Source organism: Symsagittifera roscoffensis, chromosome 10 (genome assembly GCF_963678635.1).
Source record: "Symsagittifera roscoffensis chromosome 10, txSymRosc1.1, whole genome shotgun sequence".
Lineage (NCBI taxonomy): Eukaryota > Metazoa > Xenacoelomorpha > Acoela > Convolutidae > Symsagittifera > Symsagittifera roscoffensis.
This window is the reverse complement of record NC_087071.1, coordinates 33222460-33246891: the sequence shown is the minus strand read 5'-3', so window position 1 is coordinate 33246891 and position 24432 is coordinate 33222460. Positions and strand designations below refer to the sequence as shown.

At 39.1% G+C, this 24432-nt stretch overlaps 1 protein-coding gene across 1 annotated transcript; it reads left to right on the top strand.

Annotated features, from left to right (window-relative positions):
• Nucleotides 1–18: 18 nt before the first annotated feature.
• Nucleotides 19–22530, top strand: LOC134855577 (protein translocase subunit SecA-like). The gene is made up of 3 exons (XM_063872115.1): nucleotides 19–148; nucleotides 3435–3602; nucleotides 18320–22530. The coding sequence occupies exon 3, from the start codon at nucleotides 18382–18384 to the stop codon at nucleotides 22516–22518; it is 4137 nt and encodes a 1378-aa protein (XP_063728185.1). The 5' UTR covers nucleotides 19–148; nucleotides 3435–3602; nucleotides 18320–18381; the 3' UTR covers nucleotides 22519–22530.
• The last annotated feature ends 1902 nt before the right edge of the window (nucleotides 22531–24432 follow it).

Here is a 24432-nt window from a genome sequence, read left to right as displayed (position 1 = left end):
ATATCGAACTGATTTTCGTTCACACCTTTAGTGGAGTCAAGCAAAGACAGCGAATCGGAGCACAGTGAAACTCCAGAGAGCCCTAAAGATTATCGGCAGCGGAGAAATACTCCCCGACAAAAACCTACAAAATTGACTGGTATTACAGGTTTGTGAAATTTTTATGAATTATCGTTGATTAAAAAATTGTTTTTCTAACAGTTTAAATAGTTTAAACTAACATGTTTTTCCAATTTCTTGCCCTTAATAATTTTCGTAACTCTACCCGTACTCAACAGAGGCTGTTTTTCTAGATAGAAATGTTATCTAGATTATCTAGCCAAACTTTCTTGTTTTTTTCTGTACAGAAATTATCTAATTCTTTTCTTACTTTAAAAATAAACAATTTCTGGAAAAAACATGCTTGAAGTTTACACAACAGCCGTAGCAATACGATGAAATTTAACACTTGTTATAACAAGTGTTGCTTTGCATTAGATTTCTAAAATTATTCGAAAGAATAAGATCATATGACCTAGCGGTTCGCACCACTGTCAATCCCATGGTAGGTCGGGCGTTGGGTCCCCATCTATAGATTTTGATTTTTTTTCTAGCCCTTAATAGTCTAGAATTAATTAATTTTGATCACTAAGATGAAAATTTAAAAATTTTTCGAAAACCCTTGCTTTATTTAAACACACAATAAAAAATTTTTGACCAAAAATTTATATTATATACAGAGTATTTCAAGTCAAGAAATAAAGATTTTTTTTTACAATTAAGTAAATTTAATAACTTAAATGCTAACTAATTATGGCTTTTGTAGCCGTTAAAGAAGATTTTTGTCAGGAAAAAGGTTTACCCTGTTTAACGCACGCCTAAAAAAGCCCTAGGTTAAAAATAAAAATAAGTACGACTATATTTAAAGATGCCGTGATATTCATTTGAAAATTGCTCCGAGAAAGGGATGGATATAGGGGAACGCTCCTTTATTTCAGTGTTTCGAACCCCTGTCAACCCAAAGTGTCCCCCCTTTGGTACGTTTTTGGGCAGTTTTCTGTCAAAATTTTCCAAAAAGTGCTGAAAAACGGCTTTTTTGGCTCTTTTCTTCAATCTGTCTGCGGCAAAGAAATGACAAATACGGTCTTCTCTTGTTATTGCACCACTCGGAAACTCAATTTGGTCGGCTTAAGAAAAAAGTTGACATTTTCATAAAATTTTTTCAAATTCGTCCCCTTCTCGAGAAAATCCTATATCCGCCTTTTCCCAAAAAGTCAGTCAGACTTTTTGACCAAATTGGCTTCTGTCGTTAAGATGAAAATCGCTAATTTCAAATAAGTTACAAATTTCCTGCTTTTTTGACTGGAAAAGGTTATAACGTTCATTGTAAAATGTTTCTCAGTTTTCAGAGATGATTTTATAAGCACTGATGAGATATGCTCGCTTTTTCCACCCGGTAGTTTTGTATCCAAAAATAGAAATACAAAAAAATCTGGCCATCAAGTTCCTTGAGTACTTTTTTACTGTCCTTATTCCTCGCTTTTTTTTTCAGTTGGTTGGTTGGATGTTTGTTTTTGAGGCAAAATTGACAACTCAATGAATTTTTTTTCGAAATTTCTACTGGACGGTTTGAGAGGGTAGAATGCTCGTACGATAGTTTTTCATTTACGGAACTTGATTCGTTCGAAAATTATATATTAATAAAAACTGCTCATATCAGGGCAAAGCTTTTAATGTTCCAGCCAGGGGCGGATCAGAGTTGTCTCGAGGTGGGGGGCGGTATTTTTTGTCGACAATTCTTTTATGCTGACCGAATTGATCTTCCAAGCTTTCACAAAGCACAAAAAAACACTGGGTTAGCCTTACTTTTGCGCAATAGGCTAATTTTTAAAAAGCAGGCCAAATGGCTTTTTTTGAAAATTCATAAGCACATTTCGAAAAACGTTGACAAAAAAGTGTTTTTTCTGGCGCGCGCTCTCGAGGAAGGCGCCTTTAGAAAAATTTTAGTGGTTATTCAGCCAAAAGATGAGGTCTCAAACAGGGGGAGGAGGAAGGGAAGATGAGGCGTTCGCTTAACCTTTCTGAAATCCGCTATAATAATTTTTTTAAAGAGACCACTGCTCCATAGGCCTTAAAAGGCAATTGGAATCATCCATCTGTCTTTGAAGGCTTATGGATCAGTGTTAGTTTTAAAAAAATGATTAAATTTTTTGTAAAACAATATTGATGAATTGATTTGCCTATAGCTTGAGTTGAAACGTATCAACTAAAATGAGCAAAATTCATATTCAATTTCCGATTTCGCGCCAAACAGGGAATCAAAATTCGATTAATTTAGAACACAGCATGAGTTTTTAATAGCTTAAGCTAAATTTTGTCCGAATTCTTGGTCGAAAAACTTTTTCCATGATTCAGCAGAGGCTTCTTATGTTATTAGAGCCAGAAAACCAAAAACATTGCCATGCGTACAAATGCCAGTAAACGGTCAATATTTTGGCTGTAGTAGTACTCAAATTTTTATCTTTATTCTTGTCATTAAAGATTTGTTTTTATTTTTCGAAGAAATTGACGAAATATTAGTTCGTCTTAAGACAGTGTTAGAGTTTTCAGTTTCGCAGTTTGAAAGACTTTTTAAAAGTCTATGGGTTAGTTTTCACTTAAAAAAAACGGATTTTAGTGCATTTAAAAAAAGTTTTATAGATATTTTGAAAATCATCCCCCACACGCAATGTAATGTACAAAATAATATTTGTTGCATATAACAAAGTATAAAGTACACCAAATAGCATGCCTCGAATTGAAATGATTTTTTTACGGATTAAGTCTCCTCGGGCGCTGATAGCACAATATATCGCGCTTTACTGGTCCCAAATTGGCCATCTTTTTTCACCCCCATTTTTTCACAAAAAATCATCAGGTGAAAAATTAATTTTTGATTTGAGCTCAGAAAAGCAATACTTTTCGAATGGTAGAATAATACGGTCAAAAAACGCTATTTAAAGCAAAACAAAGTTTGTATGCAGCAAAATCTTTGTCTGGAGCGCAAATATTCTTCGAAAGTCGGAGCAAAAAAAAAATTTCAGTTGAAATAATTTCATCCCAAGATGACGGGTGCTCGAAAAATGCCAAATTAGTATGATTATGATTTATTATTTACCAGTTTTCTCCTTATGCAAGCTTATCGGTTCAAATAATGCGTTATTAAATAAGAAACATTCTTACATGACATTGAGGGGAAAGATTTACAAAAAATTGGAAATTTTTTGGATCTTCATCATAGTTTAACAAATTGTTTTTTCTTCGAATTTTTTATCGTTAACCAAAAAATATGTTGGCTGTTAGAAATAATAATGAAGTCATGAAGTACTGGTCATGAAGTACTAGATTATGACACCTACTTGTGCAATGTTTAAGCGGTGTTGAAATTCTTTTTTAACCAGAGCAACATATTTCAGGAGACGACATCAATGAGATTGATCGCATCGGGGAACGATTTATAGCAGGTGCCAAATTGATCATAGAAAAACATTTGCTTGGAAAATCATCGCAGGGCAAAGAAACTGATGTTAACGGTGATGTTGATATAAATCCGGAAAAATTACACGGAAAACACATCTCACATGGTTTTTCGAATAGAGCATCTAAAAATATGTATTTCAAAACAAAGAGTTGAGCTGAAAATTGAGCTTTTTGGTTTTTTAAGAAGTATTCGATTTTTTTTTTAAAAAAACATTTAAAAACCGATGTACATATCATCACTAGCCTAAAATTTTTTCCGAAAAAACTTTAAGAGCTCTACCGCTTCTCAACATTCTTAAACAATAATTGAACTTGACTCTTTTTAATGATCAAAAAACACCATCGGAAGGACCGGCTGGTTAATTCACGGCCATTAAAACTTTACGGAATGTGAGTATAATTTTTGATCAAACATGGTTCATGTCATCCGGCTGGATTGGCACGAATATTATCAAGTATTCAAGTTTATATATAATTAATAAATAGTTAGTCAGAGACAGATGGATAGCCTTGACGATTAACAAAGATCATATGGCTGAGCGATACCGTTCAGTTGGTGCTGAATTCTTTTTCTATTCAAATGCTTTTCTAAAGCAGACTTCTATAGTATTCATTAGACAATCCGTTCAAATTCAATAACAGATAATATACTACGGTTTGACATGGCGCAGTCAGCAGCATATAAGAACCCGCGGACTATTCCACAATTTTGGCAGAAGGTATCAGTGGAACCGCCACTGGAATGGTCAAAAAGGGCGGCAATGATGGAAATGGTCGTGTTTGCCAAAGGTGGGATAGAGGTAAGAATTCTGTTAAAAACAAAACCTTTAGTCTTAGAACCAACTGAACTAACCTACGAGGTTGAAATCACTGCAGAAACTGGAGCACAGAAACGTAACAGAGATTACAGAAACCAAGAAAAACGAGTCACTTGTGTTAAAAATTAGGATAAAACGTCGGTAGGTTAGAACTGGATAAATTTAAACTAAGACTAATTTAAGACAATTTGAGTTAAGATTCCTACAATTTAGATGTAGGCTTTTATCTAAGACTAAATAAAAGACTAAGGTAACTAAGCTAAGTTAAGAGATAATAAAAAAGATTGAATTAAGAGTTAGTTTCGCAGGATTAGTTGCGAATCAAGATTAACAATGAACAATCTCTAGATCTACCAAAAGCCGTTGCGCTTTTGGCAGGTATTTTTAAATTAGCATGGCCATAGGTCATAACTTAATATAACTCAGAGGCCATAATGTTGGTATGAAACATCACATTTGACATTCCCTGCAAAAAATTCACTATAAAATTTTTTCGCCACAAAAAAGGAATGTTCGGACTCAGAATGGATATGAAGATATACTGTCGTAAATAGCCTCGCTTTAGGGCCCGAAGGGCGAGATGATAGCGCCTGAGTGGTTCAATCGAGAGTTTATCTCGCGGTAGCACCTGATGAGTGGGATACAAGCAAACTATACTATATGCTTTCGTCACACGACAAGAATGTTCCAATTCAGGGGGTTAAATGGGTACTCTAGTCGGCCAAAGCCCAACATTAGGACCCAGTAAATGAGATGATAACACCTGAATGAATGTAAGTTTATCCCGCGGTAGCACCCGATGGGTTAGATAAAGGTTTGCCAGTAACTAATTTATAATGTTTAATGACTCATGTTAAAATTTAAAGTAGCACAGAGATAACTCGATTTTGGCGTATTAGGCCGTAGTAGGGGTGAATCCATAAGTATAACTGCATCATAACGTTAAGCAACATAGCATCGCAAAAAAATTACTACGTTTAAGGAGTTACTGAATGGGAGATTTCCGAAAGTTTGAGTTTTAGTGCCAAGGTTACAGCTCCTCCACGGTTCTAAGCTGCGTCCCGGTTTGCGGCTCGATTGATCGTCCATCTTCTCAATTCATCAAGCGTCTTTGGTCGTCCTAAGAGTTCTATCGCCGAAATGATGGAGGGAGTTTAACCAGTCTGGATCGAGTACTATTGGTGTAGATATCGAATCAGTTGCTTCGTAGGGTAGGCCCGATGGGTAAAATTGGGTAGTGCGAACCTCAGGGCTGAATTTTACCTTCTTACCTGGGGTACTTGATTTAGATGTACCGCTCGGATGTTCGAAGCTTTCTTCTAACAAATCGACTGTCGTTGGCTGTAATGTCAATGGTGGTGTCAGGGGTGTTAGGTCTACCACGTCAATTGGTGACTCTCCATTTCGATAGTGGTTGCCTCAATCGTTGGGTAATATGGAGGGGTGTGAGTTCGATAAAGTGTTGGTACGTCTATAATCTCGTCTGATATGTCTACTACACTGGTGAACACTCTATCACCCAGCATCGTTGAGGCTGTCTAGCTCGCATGGGTCTGGCGTTGTGTCGTGCGTAAAAATCGGGCATTTTTTGTAAGGCGGTCCTTTCACCGGTGATGAGGCTTTTCTCTTTGCCATGCCGGACAATTTCGGTTTTGTCCTGGTAAAAGTAGGGTCTAGTTGTTGTTTCTCCGTTTCCGCGATTGCAACCGGTTCGGTAATTTTTTCAGTCGGTTCCGTTCTGGGGCTTTCCGGAGAAATTGGCAGTTCTTTGTCATCTTTGTCTGCTTCTTCGTGACTGTCCAGGAAGATTAGCGGTGAAGTTTGGTGGGAGGCTGTACTATTGTCCCCTGAGTCAAGATCAATCAGCGAAAACTCAGTCCTTTCTTTTTTCGGCTCGGCCTGGCTCGTGATTTCGGCTTCAAATTCTGCTCGGTCTGGTGATGGGATATCGGATGTCTTTTCTGGTTTTGTTAAGGTTTTGGTCTTTAACTCCTTTAGTGTAATTAGGTCGCGTTATCGTCTGATGAGTCTCCTGTTGTGTTGTTCGTCGCTCTGTGTTCATTTTCGCCAATTCCTGTATAGTTGGGTTTGCCCGGCGGGCTTGACTCGATGTCACTTTCGAGGCCAACTGGGAATCTCAGTTTTTTCCGTTGTTCTTCCTCCTTTCTAAGGAGCCTCCCTCTAGAACTGTTCATCGCCGCGTTCCGCCTCGCAATATCTAGCTCTTCAAATTTTGCTTGAATGTTTCTTTTCTTTTGAGTCATTCTTGAATTTTTGAAACCGACGTTTCTTTGAGGTTTCGTGATCTTTCTCAGTCCCTTTGTTGCGTAAAATTTGACTAAGTGATCTTTCTTTCTCGGGCTAGGTTTCTTCAGAGCAGGTTGATTTTTGATGGCTAAATCAGATTTACGTATTATTTTTCCATTTTTAGAGTAATTGTGTGGTCTGACTCCCTTACTATTCCCTCCTTGAGCTCTTTATAGAATGGTTCGCTTTTCAATCTATCTTGAACTTTTCTATATATAGTAGTCTAACCCGGCGGGTTGTTCAGCACTGAATTTTTAAAGCCCAAAGCGTCTCGTTTTTCGGCGCGAGAGAGCACTTTCACCGGGGAGCCGGCACTGGTTGGAACATATTTCAAAGCATTAGAGACATCATCTGAAGATGATAAGTTTTCGTCCTGATCTCCGTCTTCAATATCGTTGGGGTCGTCCCAGTCGTGTCTTCTTTCTCGACTCCTGAGTTTTCGGCCCTTATCTATGCCTAACAAGGTTTTGTTCCAATCAAGGTTATTTGAGGATAGTGACTTGACTAAATTATGCCAGATAGTATTTAGGGATCTACCAAAGTGTGCTTCGAAGGGGGAGCAGTTAAGCGACTGTTTTGTTACCGTTCTTTGGCATTTTATGATCTTCAATGATGCAGATTCTAGAGATGGTTTTGGGTGATCTTGAGCTATAACTAAGAGCCTTTCCTTAATGGTTCTAATTAACCGTTCGACTAATACCGTAGCTCTATGGTCACCCACTGGGCTAAAAATCACATTTATGTTATGTTCGTGGCAAAATTCTCTATCTTCTTTGGAGATAAAACCAGATCTCTGATCCGTTCTGATAGTTCTAGGTATCCCATGTAGAGCAATATATTTACTAAGAAAGTTTATGATAGATTTTGCCGATGTACTGGACGTTATTTGAGCAGAAGGGAATTTTGAAAATTTGTCCGTGCATACCAATATGTATTGTTTTGTTTCCCATAGTAGTGGCAACGGACCGGCAAAATGTAATTCCATTTCTTGGTTTGGTTCTTCGACCGTTGGCAGTTTTCCGAGGGTATTATGGTTTGAAAGAGTTTTCAGATTTTTACCTGCCTGCTTTAACACATTCAAAACAGTTTTCGCCGTGAACCTGGATCTCGCGATGAATTTTTAGCCACCAGATGTATTGAGTTACCAAACTTTTCATTGCGAACTGGCCTGGATGGGCTTCGTGTAATCGGTGAAGCATTGTCGATCTCAAGCATGCCGGGATAACTAATCGGTTGTCCAAATATAGACATTCTCCGCTAACTTGTAGATTTTTAATGTAAGATTTATAGTAATTTCCCAATTGTAGAATATCTTGTTTGCGGTCTTCTTCGATTACTTTAATTAATTTTTTCAGTACCAGATCTTGTTTTGATAATAAAGACATAAATTTCGAATCAAATTTTTCCGGTCAGGAGAATGGAAATAAGTTAATTTGGACTGTTTTCTTCTTACTAGGTGATCTTTATGAGGGATTATCCGATGGGTTGCTAGTACTTGATGTTAAAGTATTCGTGTTATCGGTGTTAGAATGTTCAATCTGTTCATTAAGTTCTAGTTGTTCGGCCATATCTTTCAGTGTTTTGTAGCTTCTAAAAAAAACGTTGATTTTGCAAGATGGATCGCAATTTTTTATAGGTGAGTAAGAGTTTTGGCACAATGAAATGTTAGAGTAATTAAATATAGCCTGGGAAAGTTTCAGCAGCATTCACAATTCGTTTCTCACGTTCTAGTTTTTGACAGGTCATATGATCTGTTGACTGGCCAATCGTATTGCAGTGTATTACGTCATGTGCTAGTACTTGTTGAGAGAATTTATTTCTTATTTGCGACCACGAATTTCTCGGCCTCAGATGATCAAAACCTAGGAGGGTACTAATTTGATTTACCGAGGCGATAATAATTTTTTCATCGTCGAGTGAAACTGGTACGGGTTCACCCGATGGGTGTCGGGATAGATATCAACAAATCCCATGTCTTTACCCGGTAAATGTTCGACGGTAAAGTCGAACGGTAGTAATTTGTCTGCCCAACGGTTGAGACGCGATTGAGCCGTTTTAGTGTATTTGTCGTCTTTCAGTGCTCCTATTAAGGCTTTATGGTCTGTTAAGATCGAGAATTGTTCGCCCAATATATAGTTTTCAAAATGATCTTATGCCCATACTAGACCCAACAATTCGAGTTCATTAGTGCTGTGTTTTAACTCAGCAACATTCAAAAATCTGCTAGCGAACGCTACAGTTTTCCAATTCCCCTGATGGTCTTGTTCGATGGACGCGCCCAGTCCTAAATGTGATGCGTCGCATTTCACTCTGGTATTCAGTTTTAAATCGAAATGATGGTTCGTTACCGTGTTACAAGTTTCTTTCTTAATTTTTTCAAACGCCTCGACGTGCACCGTGGACCACTTGAATGGTTTATTTTTCTGCATAAGTTCTCTAAACGGATCTGATAAAGACGCCAAATTTGGTATAAACTTGTTAAATTGGTTAATTGATCCCATTAGTGATCTTATAATTTTATTACAACTTGATTCTGTCAGGTTTCTAATTGCGTCAGAGTTATGTATTAGTGGTGTCATCCCTTTTGCGTCAATTTTAAATCCCAACTATTCTATGTTATGACTCAAAAATGTGCACTTTTCCCATTTTGTCAATCCTATGTCGTCTAGCGTTTTTAAAACGTTATTAACTAGTTTTTTGTGTTCATCCTCGCTACCCACGGTAGAATTTAAGATGTCATCGAGGTAAAAATGATTATTTGGCAGTTTTTCCGTCAGACGGTCCATTATGCGTTGAAATTCGTTAGACATACCGCCTAGTTCATAAAATCCGGTTTTAAAACGATAAGAGCCTGTTACTTCCCCCCCCCCCAACGAAGTTGAAATTACATTGGTTACTTGCCTTTTTTGAAAGCGGTATTTGGCTATAAGCGTACTCTAGATCGATCGATGAGAAACAATTGTTTTTTTCGTTGTACCCGCTAATCGTAACTGCTACGTTATCACTTAGTTCGAATAGATTCGGCATTTGATATCTATTACGAAATATCTGTTTGTTCAATAATTTCGAGTTTAATGCTAGTTTAATTGATCCGTCTCTTTTGGCTGTAATTACGATAGGGGAGATGAAACAATCTTCAGAGCATCTAGACAGTTTTTCGATGTGACCATCTCTTAGTAGTTGGTCAATACATTGTTTAACTTTAGGGAGAAGATGAATCGGAATGCGTTTTCCCTTCACCTGTATTGGCTTTAACGGTTCGTTAAAATAGGTGTTAATTATAAAATTCTTTGATCTACCGGATCTTTTTATGAGGTCTGAAAATTGTCTTGATATGTATGCTTTAAACTCACTTTGTGATGGTTTATCTTCGTTTTGGTCAGGTTTTCTGTCTGATGCAAATCTTAGTTGGTTGAATTCTATCCCGATGGGTGATACTTTCTGAGTTCTCCGTAGCTCTGGCCCGTTGGGTGGAGGTTGTTTCTGGAGTACTACTATTCCCAAATTCGGTAAAATGTCGTTTCCGAGAAGATTTCTTTCTGCACCTTCGGTATAGTTTCTCTTCGCTAGCGTCCCAGCCCTTCGATCGAATTCTCACCCGAACTCTTCCAATAGTGTTTATTGTGCTCCCGAAGCCTTGGTACGCTTTCTTTGTTAATTCCTCCATGCGTTCTAACTTTAAAAATCTATCTCGTATCTTCAGTTCATGAAGTAGGTCTATTTTCATGAATGAGACTGCGCTTGCTGAGTCAATCTGGATTTCTGTACGGTAAGGGTTGAAATTTCCCAGAGATACCATCAACGTCTTTTTTAGCTCTAAGCCTTCGTGATTAAATACGGTTCTCATTCCACGTTCAATCTTATGTTCGACTGCATTTATTTGGATATCAGTGTCCACTGCTAGAACTAAAAATCATCTAAGTTGACTTCGAATTCGGGGTTTTCCTGCGGGTTAGCCCTGGTATTTTCCTTTTCCTGGGATATTTGGTTTTGTTCGACTATGTTTGTTTGCGTTCTTTCTGAACTCCTGCAATGCTTTGCAAAGTGCCCTTTACGTCCGCACGTATTGCAATTTCTATCTCTAGCTGGGCATGAAGTTAGGTGTCCTTTCTTGAACTGCTGACCACAGTCACGACACTTATTGTTTTCGAAGATATTTAGAATCGGTTCATTCTTTATGTAATGTGGTCTCTGTACCGCATTATAGGTAGGGAATTTTAGGTACTGTTGATGAGTTTTAGTACCTTTTTCGGGGACTAGTACGTATGATAGTACTTTTTCTGGATTCAAATATTCGATGCATAGTTTCTTTTGTTTCTCAACGTTTCGCATTTTTGTAATGAAGATGTCTCTGACTAATTCTGACCCGAGTTCCCCCGGCTTACAGTTTTTTGCTAATTCGGATAGTTTTTCTTGAAATTTCTCTAAGGACTCAATTTCTTTCTGTCTTCTGCCAAAAAATTTAAATCATATGTTAGATTTGTAGTGATTGTAGGAGTAGTTTTGAGAAACTCCCACAATTCAGCAAAGTTAATGCGCAGTATTCTTTTCCCAGAATTTTTATGTGAGAAGCATTTCTATCCTTCTCTTCCGAGTGCTAGGTATAGTTGTGATTTTAATTTCTTGTCAATATCTTCAATTTGAAGTCCGTTGAGTTTTGTAATGTCTTCTGCCTTCCTCCTTCTCATTTCTTTGCGACAGCTATTCGGTGTAATTTTGGACAGCTATTCGGCGTTGTTCGTCTTTTTCCGCCCGACCGACCTGATCATCGGACGGTTCCGCTGGTTCTGCCATTGGGTATGTTACTTCAGTTCTTACCGGTGGGTTAATTACATCTTCAATGTCAACGGAATCTTTCGCGATGATTGTTAGTTGGAACTTTTCCGACCACCTTTCCCAGTCATGCTGATTTTCACCCGATGTGTTGTTCCAAAAAAAATTCTAGTTCTCGCAGGTTCGACTCAATTGACTGCGCCATGTTAAAAAATTAAGAAGAACTGTCGGTAGGTTAAAACTGGTTAAACTTAAACTAAGAATAGTTTAAGACAATTTGAGTTAAGATTCCTACAGTTTAGATGTAGGCTTTTATCTAAGACTAAATAAAAGACTAAGGTAACTAATTTAAGTTAACAGATAAAGAAAAAGGTTGAATTAAGAGTTAGTTTCGTAGGATTAGTTGCGTATCAAGATTAACAATGAACAATCTCTAGATCTACCAAAAACCGTTGCGCTTTTGGCAGGTGTTTTTAAATTAGTATGGTCATAGGTCATAACTTAATATAACTCATAGGTTATAACGTTAGCATAAAACATCACATTTGACAACTTGGGAACATAACGTGATAAAAAGCAGATACAAGGGCGCACTGTGCAACAATGTACCCTGGGACGACGCAGACTCAAAATTCAGAAATTGTATATTCCTGTGCCTGAAAACAGAAGGGTCAGGCCCTTTGCAACAAAAAAGACCAAGCCTTGGCATACAAAATTCAAATACAAAGGAGTTATTGCGAATTCCTGAAGAAATATTCTTAGTAAAACGAATTAGTAACAAGAAAGCGGGAAGATAAATGGGTCCGTGATGTTTCGCCACTGGAATGGTCAAAGTGGGCGGCAAGGATGGAAATAGTCGTCGTTGCCAAAGATGCGAAAGAGGCAAGAATTTTGTTAAGACCCAAACCTCCAGAACTAGAAGATAAATTCTGGAAGATAATAGCATATACATTCTGGAAGATATATTTGTATTAACACGAATTATAGCCTTCATCGATATAATTTTTATATGCCTGAAGCAACTAAAAAGGGAGACATTGTAGCAATTTCACGCTGAATTGGTCGAGTTGGCATCAAGGGCCGATTGTGGAGATCGGGAAGATTGAATGAATCCGTGAGATGTTCACGGTCAACGTTTCCAATGAAAAAACTGCAGATTAATTGTTAACAGAAACCAGAGCACAACAAGTCGCAAAATAAGATGCAATCATGAGAGAGAAAGGTATAGAACATAGCAAGGTGATAAATACAAACACGTTCGGAGCACCAGCAATCACAAACACAACACTTAATCAAGAACCGTCAGGTTTTATCCAACCAAGCGGAAGAAGCAGTTACCACGCAAACAACCAAAACAAACGGAGTGCTGGGGAAACTACAACCCCCTGGGCAAAAAAAAATCAGCAGATCGGATAAAAACAAACTCTGCTAAAAATGCGGCAGACAATTTAGACCAAACCACTTACAGTCGTGTCCAACAAAATACAAAATCTGCACAACGAGTTCGTTCTGAAAAACTATGCAGTTCCACAATTGTGAACTAGCAGTAATTATGCAATAAACCGGCAGTAATCGGCAGGAAGACGAGGAAGACGATTCCGTAGCCACTGAGGAAAACTTTATGTCATCAAATAGCTGGGACGAAATTCCCCAGGACAATTTTACTGTCTTGGTGATATCAGAAGCATTTGAAATCCCTAACTCAATAAACATACAAGAAGAAGACTTAAATGAACATATAGCGAAATTAAAGACAAAATTGAAAAATATATTTGCAAAAACGGACTCTCCAAACTCCTTAAAGACTACGCCAAAACGTTCGATCCGCAATATTCAAACTCATCACAACGGCGGACGCCGTGCGGAATCTTGCCTGCTTTAAAATTTATTGTGCCAAAGGGGCGCCTGATTATTGCGGTGGAATTCAGAGGGTGAGCAATCCAATCAGCACCATTCAACATTGTAGATGACCAAAAAGCAACTATCATTGGGCAAAAAAATCTCCCGAAAAATATCATCAAACTCGTACAAGGCAAACCAAAACACAACTAGTAAGTAAACATAAATGAAAAAGCAAAAAAATCAGACGAGAAAATAAAAAACTGGTTCGAAAAATTTCTCGGCAACTTTGCCAGGGAATCGTGAAATCAAAAACCACTCAATGTGAATTCAATTCATTCAGGATACCAAACCTATCCAACAGAAAGGCCAAATAATACCCATCCATTTACAGGAATTAATGGAAACTGAACTGAACAAACTAATAGACCAAAAGCATATCAAAAAGCTAGACAAGCATTCAGACAAACCATTCATCAGCACAACAGTCAAAAAGGGTCTAAAGATTCTCACAAAAACTAATACATCAGGCGTTAAAGAAACTAAATGAATAAAATCTAGCAATTTCCCTGGATAAATGGAAAATCGCGTGCGAACAAGTCGAGGAACTTGGCTACAAAATAATTAGACAAGGCATAACACCACTATCACGAAAAACAGAAGCAATGTAAAAACTCTCCAACCCGAAAACATCCACCCCAAAAACAACTAAAAAAATTTATTGGGTCAATTCATCACCTCACTAGATACATTCCAAAGAATAAAAAATTAGCTTCTACATTAAAACAACTGCTGAAAAACTCAAAAAAGCATGAAACATTAGACTAGAAGCCGGAACAAACATCAGCTTTCCATGATAATCTAAATTTGTATCATAAATAACCGAAATCAAACATTTTGACCAAAGTCTAGAAACTCGGCTAGTCTGCGACGCATCTACATTTAAACTGAAGGAATTTTGAAGAAGTTTGAGTAGCAATAGCTCGCGCTTAAAGATTCCTTATTTCATTAGAAGAGAAATACTAGGTAAACGAATTAGAAATATTAGGAGTCGTTAGCGCAATCGTACACTTCGGATGTAATCTATACTGGAAAAATTTCACAGTCATTAGAGATCATCAAGCTTTGATGAGCCCTTTAAACGCCAGCGAACCATCAAATTCAAGCCAAAGCATGCTCATTGGGTGGATCGATAGGTTACTCCCATTGACATTTGACATCAGACATTTAGCAATAACAAGAAATGAATTAATTGAAGATATGTCCGGTATGAGTAGCTTTACCTTCCCCCCGTGAGTATAACAAGGAAATTGTTGTGGCATCAATTAACTAGTTCATTTCCAACCTTGGATTGATTGAAAACGTCATACTGAACAGGCTAGCCAACCAGAACCGTGCCCATTTTCTGTTAATCAAAAATCGCGCAGAATATAAAAGGAATGGAACAGCTCAATTAACATGTCAAGGGCATTTTAACCATTCTAAACATTACACAAACGGTCAATCAATTCAAAAAAAAAACGCTCACCTCACCGATCTCACTCTCAAAACTTAGCAACCAAATTGTCAAATAATCAAAAGACAATTTTTTTCATCGCCGAGATTCAACAATCGCATAATGAGACTACAAAATGAAACAAAAAGCCCCAAAGGGACATTAATCCCCGATAGTGCACAGACCCACGGGGAGGCTGTTTTTCGAAAACATCCCCCAGAGAACGAAACTCTGAGCGCGTGTGAAGAGGAGAGTTCGATCGGGAAGAGAGCCTGTCGGACCCACTTTGAAATAGAAGAAAGCAAACGACCACGTACGAACTCTGGACGACTCACTCCACGACAACAAGCTAGCCACCATCAACATCAAGCTCGCCGCAAACGGTTCGAGCGAGACGCCAGTGAACTTATGCCCATCAGAAAAACGCTCAAATTTTCGAAAATCGTGTTTTCGGAATATTCAACAACGAGATAAAGACCAGATGGAAACTAGTAGGAACTCAAAAATTCTCGCAACACGCAACTGAAAAACTTGCGGAACACCACAACTTCCCTAGCAGATACATCCGAAAGGATCTGCAGTCTACCAAAAGCCAGAGAGACTCAAACTGAGTCAAAGAAAAAAAGAATCGAAAAAACAAATACAAAATCGACGAAAGCCTTAACCGACATGCAACCACAGACAAAACTCTCAGTAGAGGTAAACGAACAGTTCGAGTACTGCGTCAGTAGAGCTGACTTGCAACATGGTGGCCTTGAGGAAACTTTACCCAACGCGTTCCCACCGACCATGTCCGGCACTCAATTAGAAGCTAGCATCGAAATGATTGTAGCAATTGTCGTAGAGACAGCAGACGGGGTCACAACAATGGAGGCGGAAGATGACACGCCACTCTACCGAAAAAAAATACAAGTCGCGGCCACCCGCAGGAAAAGAAAAATTAAACCGATAGTCAGTTTCGTCCAGAAACGGGACTGGAAAGCAATCTACTTAACCGACTGCACGTCAAGGACAATTGCCTCCTATTAAACGACCAGATAATCATCCCGCAGCATTGCGGCAAACCGTCCAGCCTACATTTGAACCATCCGGGAGCGGCGGCGATGCTCGATTTGAGCGAAAAAATCTGGTTTCCACGTATCCACCGCACAATTGTACAAATGGCTCAAAACTGCCGACAGTGCAAAGAGCAGTGTACAAACTTAAAACCGGCAATAGAAAAACCACATTCATTCCAAGTGGGACCAGTAGAAGAACCAAATGAGAAAGTTCAAATATATTTTGCCGAGCCCCTCCCAGACGAATTGCATAAAGACGCATACATATTAGTCGCTGTAGACAAATCGACAAAATTTCTTAGAGCAAAAGTGATCTCAATTACTACGGCCGATAAAGCAAGAAAATTCATGCAAAGTTATATCTGAAACAATGTGGTATCTCAAAAACTTGGGTGTGCTCAACCACAAACGCTTAGAGCCAAAAATTTCTGCTTTTTTTTCAAATCCAACAAAATTGAAATCTTTTTGCACCGGTTGATCATCACAGATCCATAGGGATTGTCAAAAACTTAATGCAAACACTGAAAAAAGAGTTGGGGTTTATTCGAATAGACACTTATAACACCCCCAATAAGTTTTCTCGGACGTAGCTGAAATCATAAAACATTATGAATAACGTCACAAAAAAAACAATAAAAAAATCTCCCATCGAAGTCCAAATGGACCAAAAACCCAATACATCACTATCCAACTTAGCCACAACTAGCTTACCGAATAATCTAAGCTGGAAAGATGGAAAAGCGCTGGCTTAGAACGGAAAAACCTGATCTGTCCTCTACTTCAACCAGATATCATGCACGTCTTTCAATGTTGATCTGAATCGGAAAAAAACACGATGACCATTTAAGAATCTCCCCAAACCATCGAACAAATCCCTATGAAGAGTAAAACAGGTGTGAGAACAAGATATTCAATAGCTAACAAAAAAGAAGCCTTAAATCTAAGATATAATGGAACACAAAAACAAGCGGACACAAACATCAAAAAACCAATACAGCAGGTAGCTCAAAAAACTGTCGGTATCGCGACAAAAGTTAAAGACCCAAAAACATTTGAACAAGCATACAAAACAATAGATGGTAGGATTTTTATCTATACACCACACACGGCCTGGGTACAGACTAAGGTAAAACAACCTCGCTTACTAAGAAACAGTGGTTTCGCATTTGTACCAAATTCAAAAGGATACGCACCATGCAGACCGTCACAGCTGAGCAACTATGTAGCAAATATATATGCTAGGAAAACAGGGACATGCTTACCTTTTTTAGACATCGAACTACCAAATGTACCCAACATGAAAGGTTGAAAGAGGATGCCATGACAAGACTTCCAAAGAACTTCCAAAGAAGATGTCCCTGAAGGAGCTACAGATCAAGAAGGACGCCGACGCTGAGAAGAAGCAAAAAGCAAAACCAAAGACAGGAAAAAGGACGGGCGGATAACCCAGCCCCAGGCAAGCCAGAGGCATGACACTAAAAAACGCGGAGAAAAAGGAAACCGAAACGTAACCCTCATCAAGCGATGGATGGTCATCCACTGTCTCGGAGAACACGGCACCCTCCCCAAAACGATAGACACAAAAAAACACCGGCGCTGCAACCTGCACTGACACGAAAATCTTCACGGAACCGACGGGCCACAATCACAACAGCATTGGGAAACACAATCCCAAAACATACCATTGATTCGCCTCGATCTTTTTAATTGCGTCTGCAGAGCGACAGAACAAGGGCACACAACAAACCAAGGGAACCCCAGGCAAAAGTTTCATACGTGAAGTGGGGTTTGAGAATGATTCCCGGAATTTGTCGCATGCGTAAAATCCCTGGAAACAATCAAATCAAGACAAAAATACAGCGAGGCAATAAGAATGATAGAGTTAGTTACCACTTCGGAAAAACCAAAGAAAACAACACACACTGAAAACATAATACCGAAAAACGACGCAAGTACCACAGAGGAACAGGTGAAAATCCATGGGTAGGGAGAACCCCAAACAGCGCCGTCGACCAAGGACATTACGTTCACAAAAACAACACCCGCGGAGGCAAGAATACATCCACAGAGCAACACCAGAGACTAAAACTGAGGAGGGGCAATCAAATAAGTCTCACAGGGACAATAAAACTCCAGTCCCAAAGGGACTATAAAACTCATTTTTGGTCCCACTGGGACGGGAAAAACTCCGTTTATTTTTATGAGGGGGAATGTCATCCGGTCGGATTTGCACGAACCATTTTCAAGTTTTAAAATTTAAATATAATTTGTGTATAGTTAGCCAGAGATCAGTTGGATGGCCTTAAAGATTAAAAAAGCTCATATCGCTGAGCGATAACGTTCAGTTGGTGTTAATTTCATATTTATGTTCAGTTACTTTTCTTAAGCATACTTATTTAGTCCTCATTAGCCAATCCGTTCGGATCCAATAACAGATTATACAATACGGTGTGATAGTTCAATTGTATCAAATTTTTCTTGTTATTTTCACAAAAACAAGCATTTGGATATAAGCTAATCGGAAAACTAAGGTGACCGAGAATGGCTGTACGAAACTCATTTGAAAGCAGTCAAGGATCGAAATTTGACATCTATGCTTCACATGTTCAAGCATTGCGAAGACTTTGGTCTGGACAACTTAGTACGAGTCATGATATGGAAACTTTCATTTGAAGAAGTAAAAGTAGACAAAATCGATATGGAATTGATTATGTCGCATATTTTGGGGGACAGAATTATTTATGACGAACGTGATTATTTGATATTGTTTGGCGCTTTCCCGCAAATTGAGTGGTTACCGGCTCTTCTAACGCTTCAACTTCGACAAGCGATCGAACTGACTGTTGCCGATCGTATCGAGATTCAAAAGTTTTTGGCAGGCATTGACAACAGGCCTTTGATGCGACTATTAAGCTTGAAGTTACATCAAGATAAAACCTGTGACTGCAGTTTGGATGATATCAAAGCTCTGTTTGAAAACTCAACGCTAATTGAATTGGACGAAGAAATAGCAGCCCAGCTACTAGCCATTGGACTGGGTGCATGGCCGTTGCGTCTTTTGTGGCTCGAAACCGTGCTTCAAATCTCGTTATTGAAAGTAAACCCCGAAATGGAGTCGGAAGATTTAGAAGAGCTTTCTTATTACATGGGCGAAATTCGGCAAAAATGCGGAGACGCAGATACCTCTGAGTTGTTAGCAATACTTTCGGAGTTCACCAATCTAGGCAAAACTGAACTGAAAACAGCATTACGCAACTTGTATCGAAACAAGTGGGTTTTGGATAAAAACACTAAAAGCATTCTCCGAAACCACTCGAGTTCTGAATGGAGTTACAATGTTTCTCTAAATTTGAGGTCTAGCCAACCGCGTAGCATTGAACAACTGACAAACCTCATGGAGGATGATTCTACAAACAGTGAAAGGGTCCAAAAAATACTACTTTCCTGTAAAAACAAAGTCAATAAAATCGAAAAAACCGGAAGTCTCAGAAGCAATATTCTAGTCTTATTCAAAACAAAGGCAAGGGGCGAAATTTTTAGCCTTAGATGTCAAGAATTAAATCTTAGATCAAAAGATTTCATACATAAAATAAAAAGTGAAATAGCTAGGCTCAACCGGAAAGTTAGCGACAATAAAGAAAGCGTCTTGAAAAACATTTCTCAATGGACGGAAAAAGATGTAGAAAATTGGGTGAAAAGCTTTACCTGGGACTATTTTAAGGACATTAAAAGCAATTATTGGATTGAAACTCTATGTGTAATAGATCAGGCAATTTACCTCAAAGTTGGTTTTCACTTACGAGCCACTCAACTTCTGGCTGTTGTCATTTTCATTGAAACAGGCAATGCAGGAATTCTCGAACAAATTTCTACGGGCGAAGGAAAGTCTCTTATAATAGCAACGCTTGCTATTTACAAAGCTCTTGTCGAAAATGAAAACGTCGACATCATTACTAGCTCAGTGGTTTTGGCAGAGCGAGATGCGAAAGAGCACAAAGAACTGTACAGATTGTTTGGTTTAAATGCAGAACATAACAATGTCGATGGGATGAACAAGAGACAGGAGATGTATTCTAAGTCCCACGTGATCTACGGAGACATCAGTTGTTTCCAGAGAGACCTGCTCCTAGACCGATTCTACAACGTCGGTAATGGAATCGAGAGTCGCAAAGTAGGCTGCGTGATCGTAGACGAAGTAGACAGCATGTTGATAGACAAAGGGAACAACACTCTCTATTTGTCGCACAATATTCCAGGTATGGACGCTCTGGAACCTCTGTACGTTCATATGTGGACTGTTGCTCATGCTCACGGAGTAACAGGAAGCGAAAAGGACGTTGCAGCCATAGAACTCACCACCAGACAGGCAATGCATCCTCTTCTCGTAAAAGATGAGCTTCGTGATAGAACTGACGTTGAAGAGATGAAACTAGAACGAGTTTGGGAGGAACTGATCCGACTTGAAATCATAGACAAACACGGAGAAATTTTAGATGGAAATCAACTGTTGACAGATAGCAAAACACTCAATAAATTGCACAAAAACAAAATTGAGTTGACATATTTGGAAAAAGGAAAAATTGTTTCGTTGATCAAAGATAGCAGCAGGCGAAGAACGACTGTTGAAATTCCAAATAACCTTAGACAATTTGTTGGTCTTCATTTGAAGGAATGGGCAGAAAACGCACTTCTGGCGCGAAGGATGAACGTCAATGAGGACTACATTATTGACATTGATCGATCGGAGACCGCACGACGAACGGAACCGAACATCGTTATTATGGACAACTACACGGGAGAAGAGCAGTACTCCTCGCAATGGAGCAGTGGCCTCCATCAATTCCTCCAGCTCAAACACTCCTGCCGTCTCTCAATGGAATCCTTGAAAGCCGTATTCATATCAAACACTAAGTTTTTTGAGAGGTATGGGTCCAATTTGTTTGGGCTTTCAGGTACGTTGGGTTCTCAAAGCGAACGGAACTTTCTAAAAAATATCTACCGAGTTGATTTTTGTAAAATACCTACCTTTAAGGAGTCTCGTTTTGAAGAAATTACACCAGCCCTTTTCAGACATCGAGACACTTGGCTCAAAGCGCTCACGCAAGAATGTGTAAGGATAACGCACGAAAAACAGGTTGTTTTGGTTATTTGTGAAAACATAGAGCAAGTCAACATAGTCGAAACTGCTTTTAAAAAATTGATGCCTGCAAATAGCCCAGCAAACACTTCAAAAATGGCAGTTGGTGAATCCAAGAAGTTTCTAGAATGCCCGCTGCACGTTTGCACGCGCAGCTATGTGCCAATCGTTGGGAGCGAAGAAGAAATTACGGAGCCGTGCGTCATAGTTTCCACCAACTTAGCCGGCAGAGGTACGGATATTAAGATAAACGAAGAGCTCAGCGAAAAAGGAGGCTTACATGTGTGTGTAGCGTACATGCCTCCAAATGTAAGAATTGAGGAACAAGCCTTCGGAAGGACTGCACGGAAAGGTCAAAAGGGAAGCGGCCAAATAATCTGCTGCGATGAGACGAAAACCTCCCAAGATAGAGTGAGCTCGTTTGCCGACTTCTTTCAACAGAAGACAGAGCGAAACAAAAACGAGGAGAAAATTGTGAACGACCTCGAAGCTACCTACAAAAATTACACCAAGCCTGAAGAAAACCTACTTGAACAGTTCAAGGATTCATACAAACTGTTGAGTCAACATCTGATATCCAAAAACAAAGGAATTTTGAACCGACTGTTTACAGATGTCAAAAAGAAAGAACAAGTTATGAATATTATTCTGAATAATTGTCTCGACAGTTGGGCCTTTTTGCTAGACCAATTAGGTGCCACACAAAAACATGATTTGAAAAATGCGTCGATTAAAGAGTTTTTGAACAAAATAAGCGACGCGATTGAGCTCGACAATGCTCAAGAGCAACTCATTGATCGGTCAGCGCAAAAGATTCAGTATGCAAACCTTATCGAGGATGATACAGGACTGAAGAAACTGAACGAAGTCATTTCTGACGACTGCCATTATCGCGCGATAGCCCAATACTATTCTGCACATTCACTAATCAAGAAATATAATCACAACAGGAAAGATAACCCAAGAGAATGCGAGATGGTCTTCAAACTCCTCAGAAGCTCCCTGATGAATCTGAAAAATCGTCAAGAGAAACTGGCGGAGTGGATTGTGACGGTTGGCGAGATAGCGAAAAGTTACTCAAACACGGGTCCCAGTTTTGTACTAGTCAATGACTACGAAACTCAAAAACAAGAAATAACTGGAATTTTGGAAGTATTTGTTGACTCTATTCGGAACGTACTGGGATTTGAACTCTCAAGCAGTCTAATACAGTCTGAGGGCATTGATCCGGATCAAGCTCAGCAATTTCTGCAGGAATTAATCTGTAATAAGCTAGTTAAAAACCCCTGCGTTGTTTCGAAGCAATGGTTAGAATTGAGGCAAAAATACGCATTGCACGAACAAGATATTGACGCGTTTCTGGACAGAAACGAAGGCAAGGAAATCAAGAAGGATGATATGAAAGGCTTGTTGCCAAGTCGCGAAGACTTTTGGGATGAAATGCGAAAAAGCAGATTTATAAAAATGAAAAGCGATTTGTATCTTTGCAAGAAGAAGCTGCGAAAAATTTACTGGCAGAAAATCATCCGAAACTTTACGAAAAAATTAAACAGGCTTTTTCTGAGACAAGCCAGGCAAAGGCAATTCTATTGAACAAAAGTGACAGAAAAATTTGGCTATATCATGAGCAACTCGAAGGTGTCAAGGATGGAACTCTCGTCCCAATTACCAGACAAGAGTTCGAGGAAAGGTTGGAATCCTTCGAAAATTATACATCATTATTCGAACAGGATGTTCTTCGCGAAAATTGCACGGCAGTTTTAGTTAATACGAACGTAGTGCTGAGCAGGTTCTGTAGTGTAACAAAACACACTTTTCATGCAATTGAGGGCGTGGTCGAGAAAAGTGCTCAAGACATCATGGACGAGTTGAAGCGCGAAGGCATTCTGGAAGACAAAGAATCCAGTCCGCATACTGTGAACTTCGGAAAACTCAAGAATCACAAACTGGTCTGTTACCCCCAATTTCAAAGTGAGTTCGAAAGCTGCATTGAAAAAGATCTCCGCTACTTGTCTTGTCTGCAGAAACTCAAATCACAACCTCCAAAGCAGCTCGAAATAGAGCTTAATGTTATGCCCTGGCTCGAATTGTGGGAAGATTTAGTAGATATTGGTTGCATTAAACCAACATATCCCAAAGCAAACAAATTGTGCGATGAAGAGACAAAAAAGTAGCAGAAGTTTTTTTCAAAAACGAAGTTCCGACCGATGATATGAAAACATTTGTAGATGATTTATGCATCCGTATGGAGCAGTGTATAAGCCATTTGCGGAAATTCCCCACTCCAACCAGTCATCTCAAACCACTCAATGTAGCTTTCGAAGATAAACTCAACACCCCCGGAATGTCCTCTGAAATCAATAATTTTGTCAACAATGGTATGTCTGGCATTATAGTTATCTCTCGTCGACAAACAACTTGGGACAAAGTTGTAATGGTGCTTCCGATTATTGCGATAGGCATTGTGCAAATTGCATTGGGGGTTCTCATCACTTTTTTTTCTACTGGTTTCATGTCTCTTGTGGGCAGCAACCTCGTCGGTGAAGGGATTTCAGACCTGCTTCACGCGGCAGAGTGTTTTTACTCTGGTCATTTCAGCTGGAAAGCGTACGCTAAACACAAAGCTATCAGTTTAACTTTTTCAGTCTTCACTGTGGGATTGGGCGCGCTTCTGTGCCGAGGAGCTCAGATGTCGAAGTATGGGTTCAAAATTGGGGGCGAAGCTATGGCTCGTTTGGCAGGAAAAGAGCTAGTTGAGGCAGTGGGGGCTAAAGTAGTGGCCAAAACAATAGCAAAATTAGTCGGAAGGAAACTCTGCGTAGTAACTGCCAGCTGGGCGGCATCGCATATGGCCGATTTATTTTCAAATAAAATCGAGGAATTCACAAGAAACGCGTTCCAGTATATCATTGAAAAACGAGACTTTTCGAAGCTGAAGTCAGAAGTCAAAAAGACCTTTCACAGTCTGGGACCAAGTTTAACGCAAAAAACACTGGATAAAACTTTACTAGACGTTTTTCAGAACAAAGATAGCTGGACTGCTTCTCTATCAAGTTGCGCAAATCGGTTTATTTCTTCAATCCAGAAAGCTTCGAGACACGCCGGTGCAAAAGGTGCAGGCGTTTCGTCTGGTGCCAGTAAAAAAGCTGCTACTATTATAAAAATTGGCCAAATTTCAAAAGTACTCTACAATTCAGTTAAAATTATAACTCACGTTGATAGGCACGTTGATCAAATTGAAGGATCTCTCAAACGGAACTCAGAAGAAGCTAAAGAAAAGCAGGCTTCATCGTCTCCGGCTGACAGTTTGTCAAATCAGAAGACAGCAGACGAGATAATTGACCTTTTCATTCTAGATTGCAAGAAGCATCTCGCAAAGTCTGTGAGCCACGAGTTCACCCGAGAATTTCTAAAGCCGGCCACTGAGTTTGCATTGAACTATTTGGCACAACAGGCGAATGAAAAAAAAAAACAAATATGCGATAAATACCACATTGGAGAACAGAA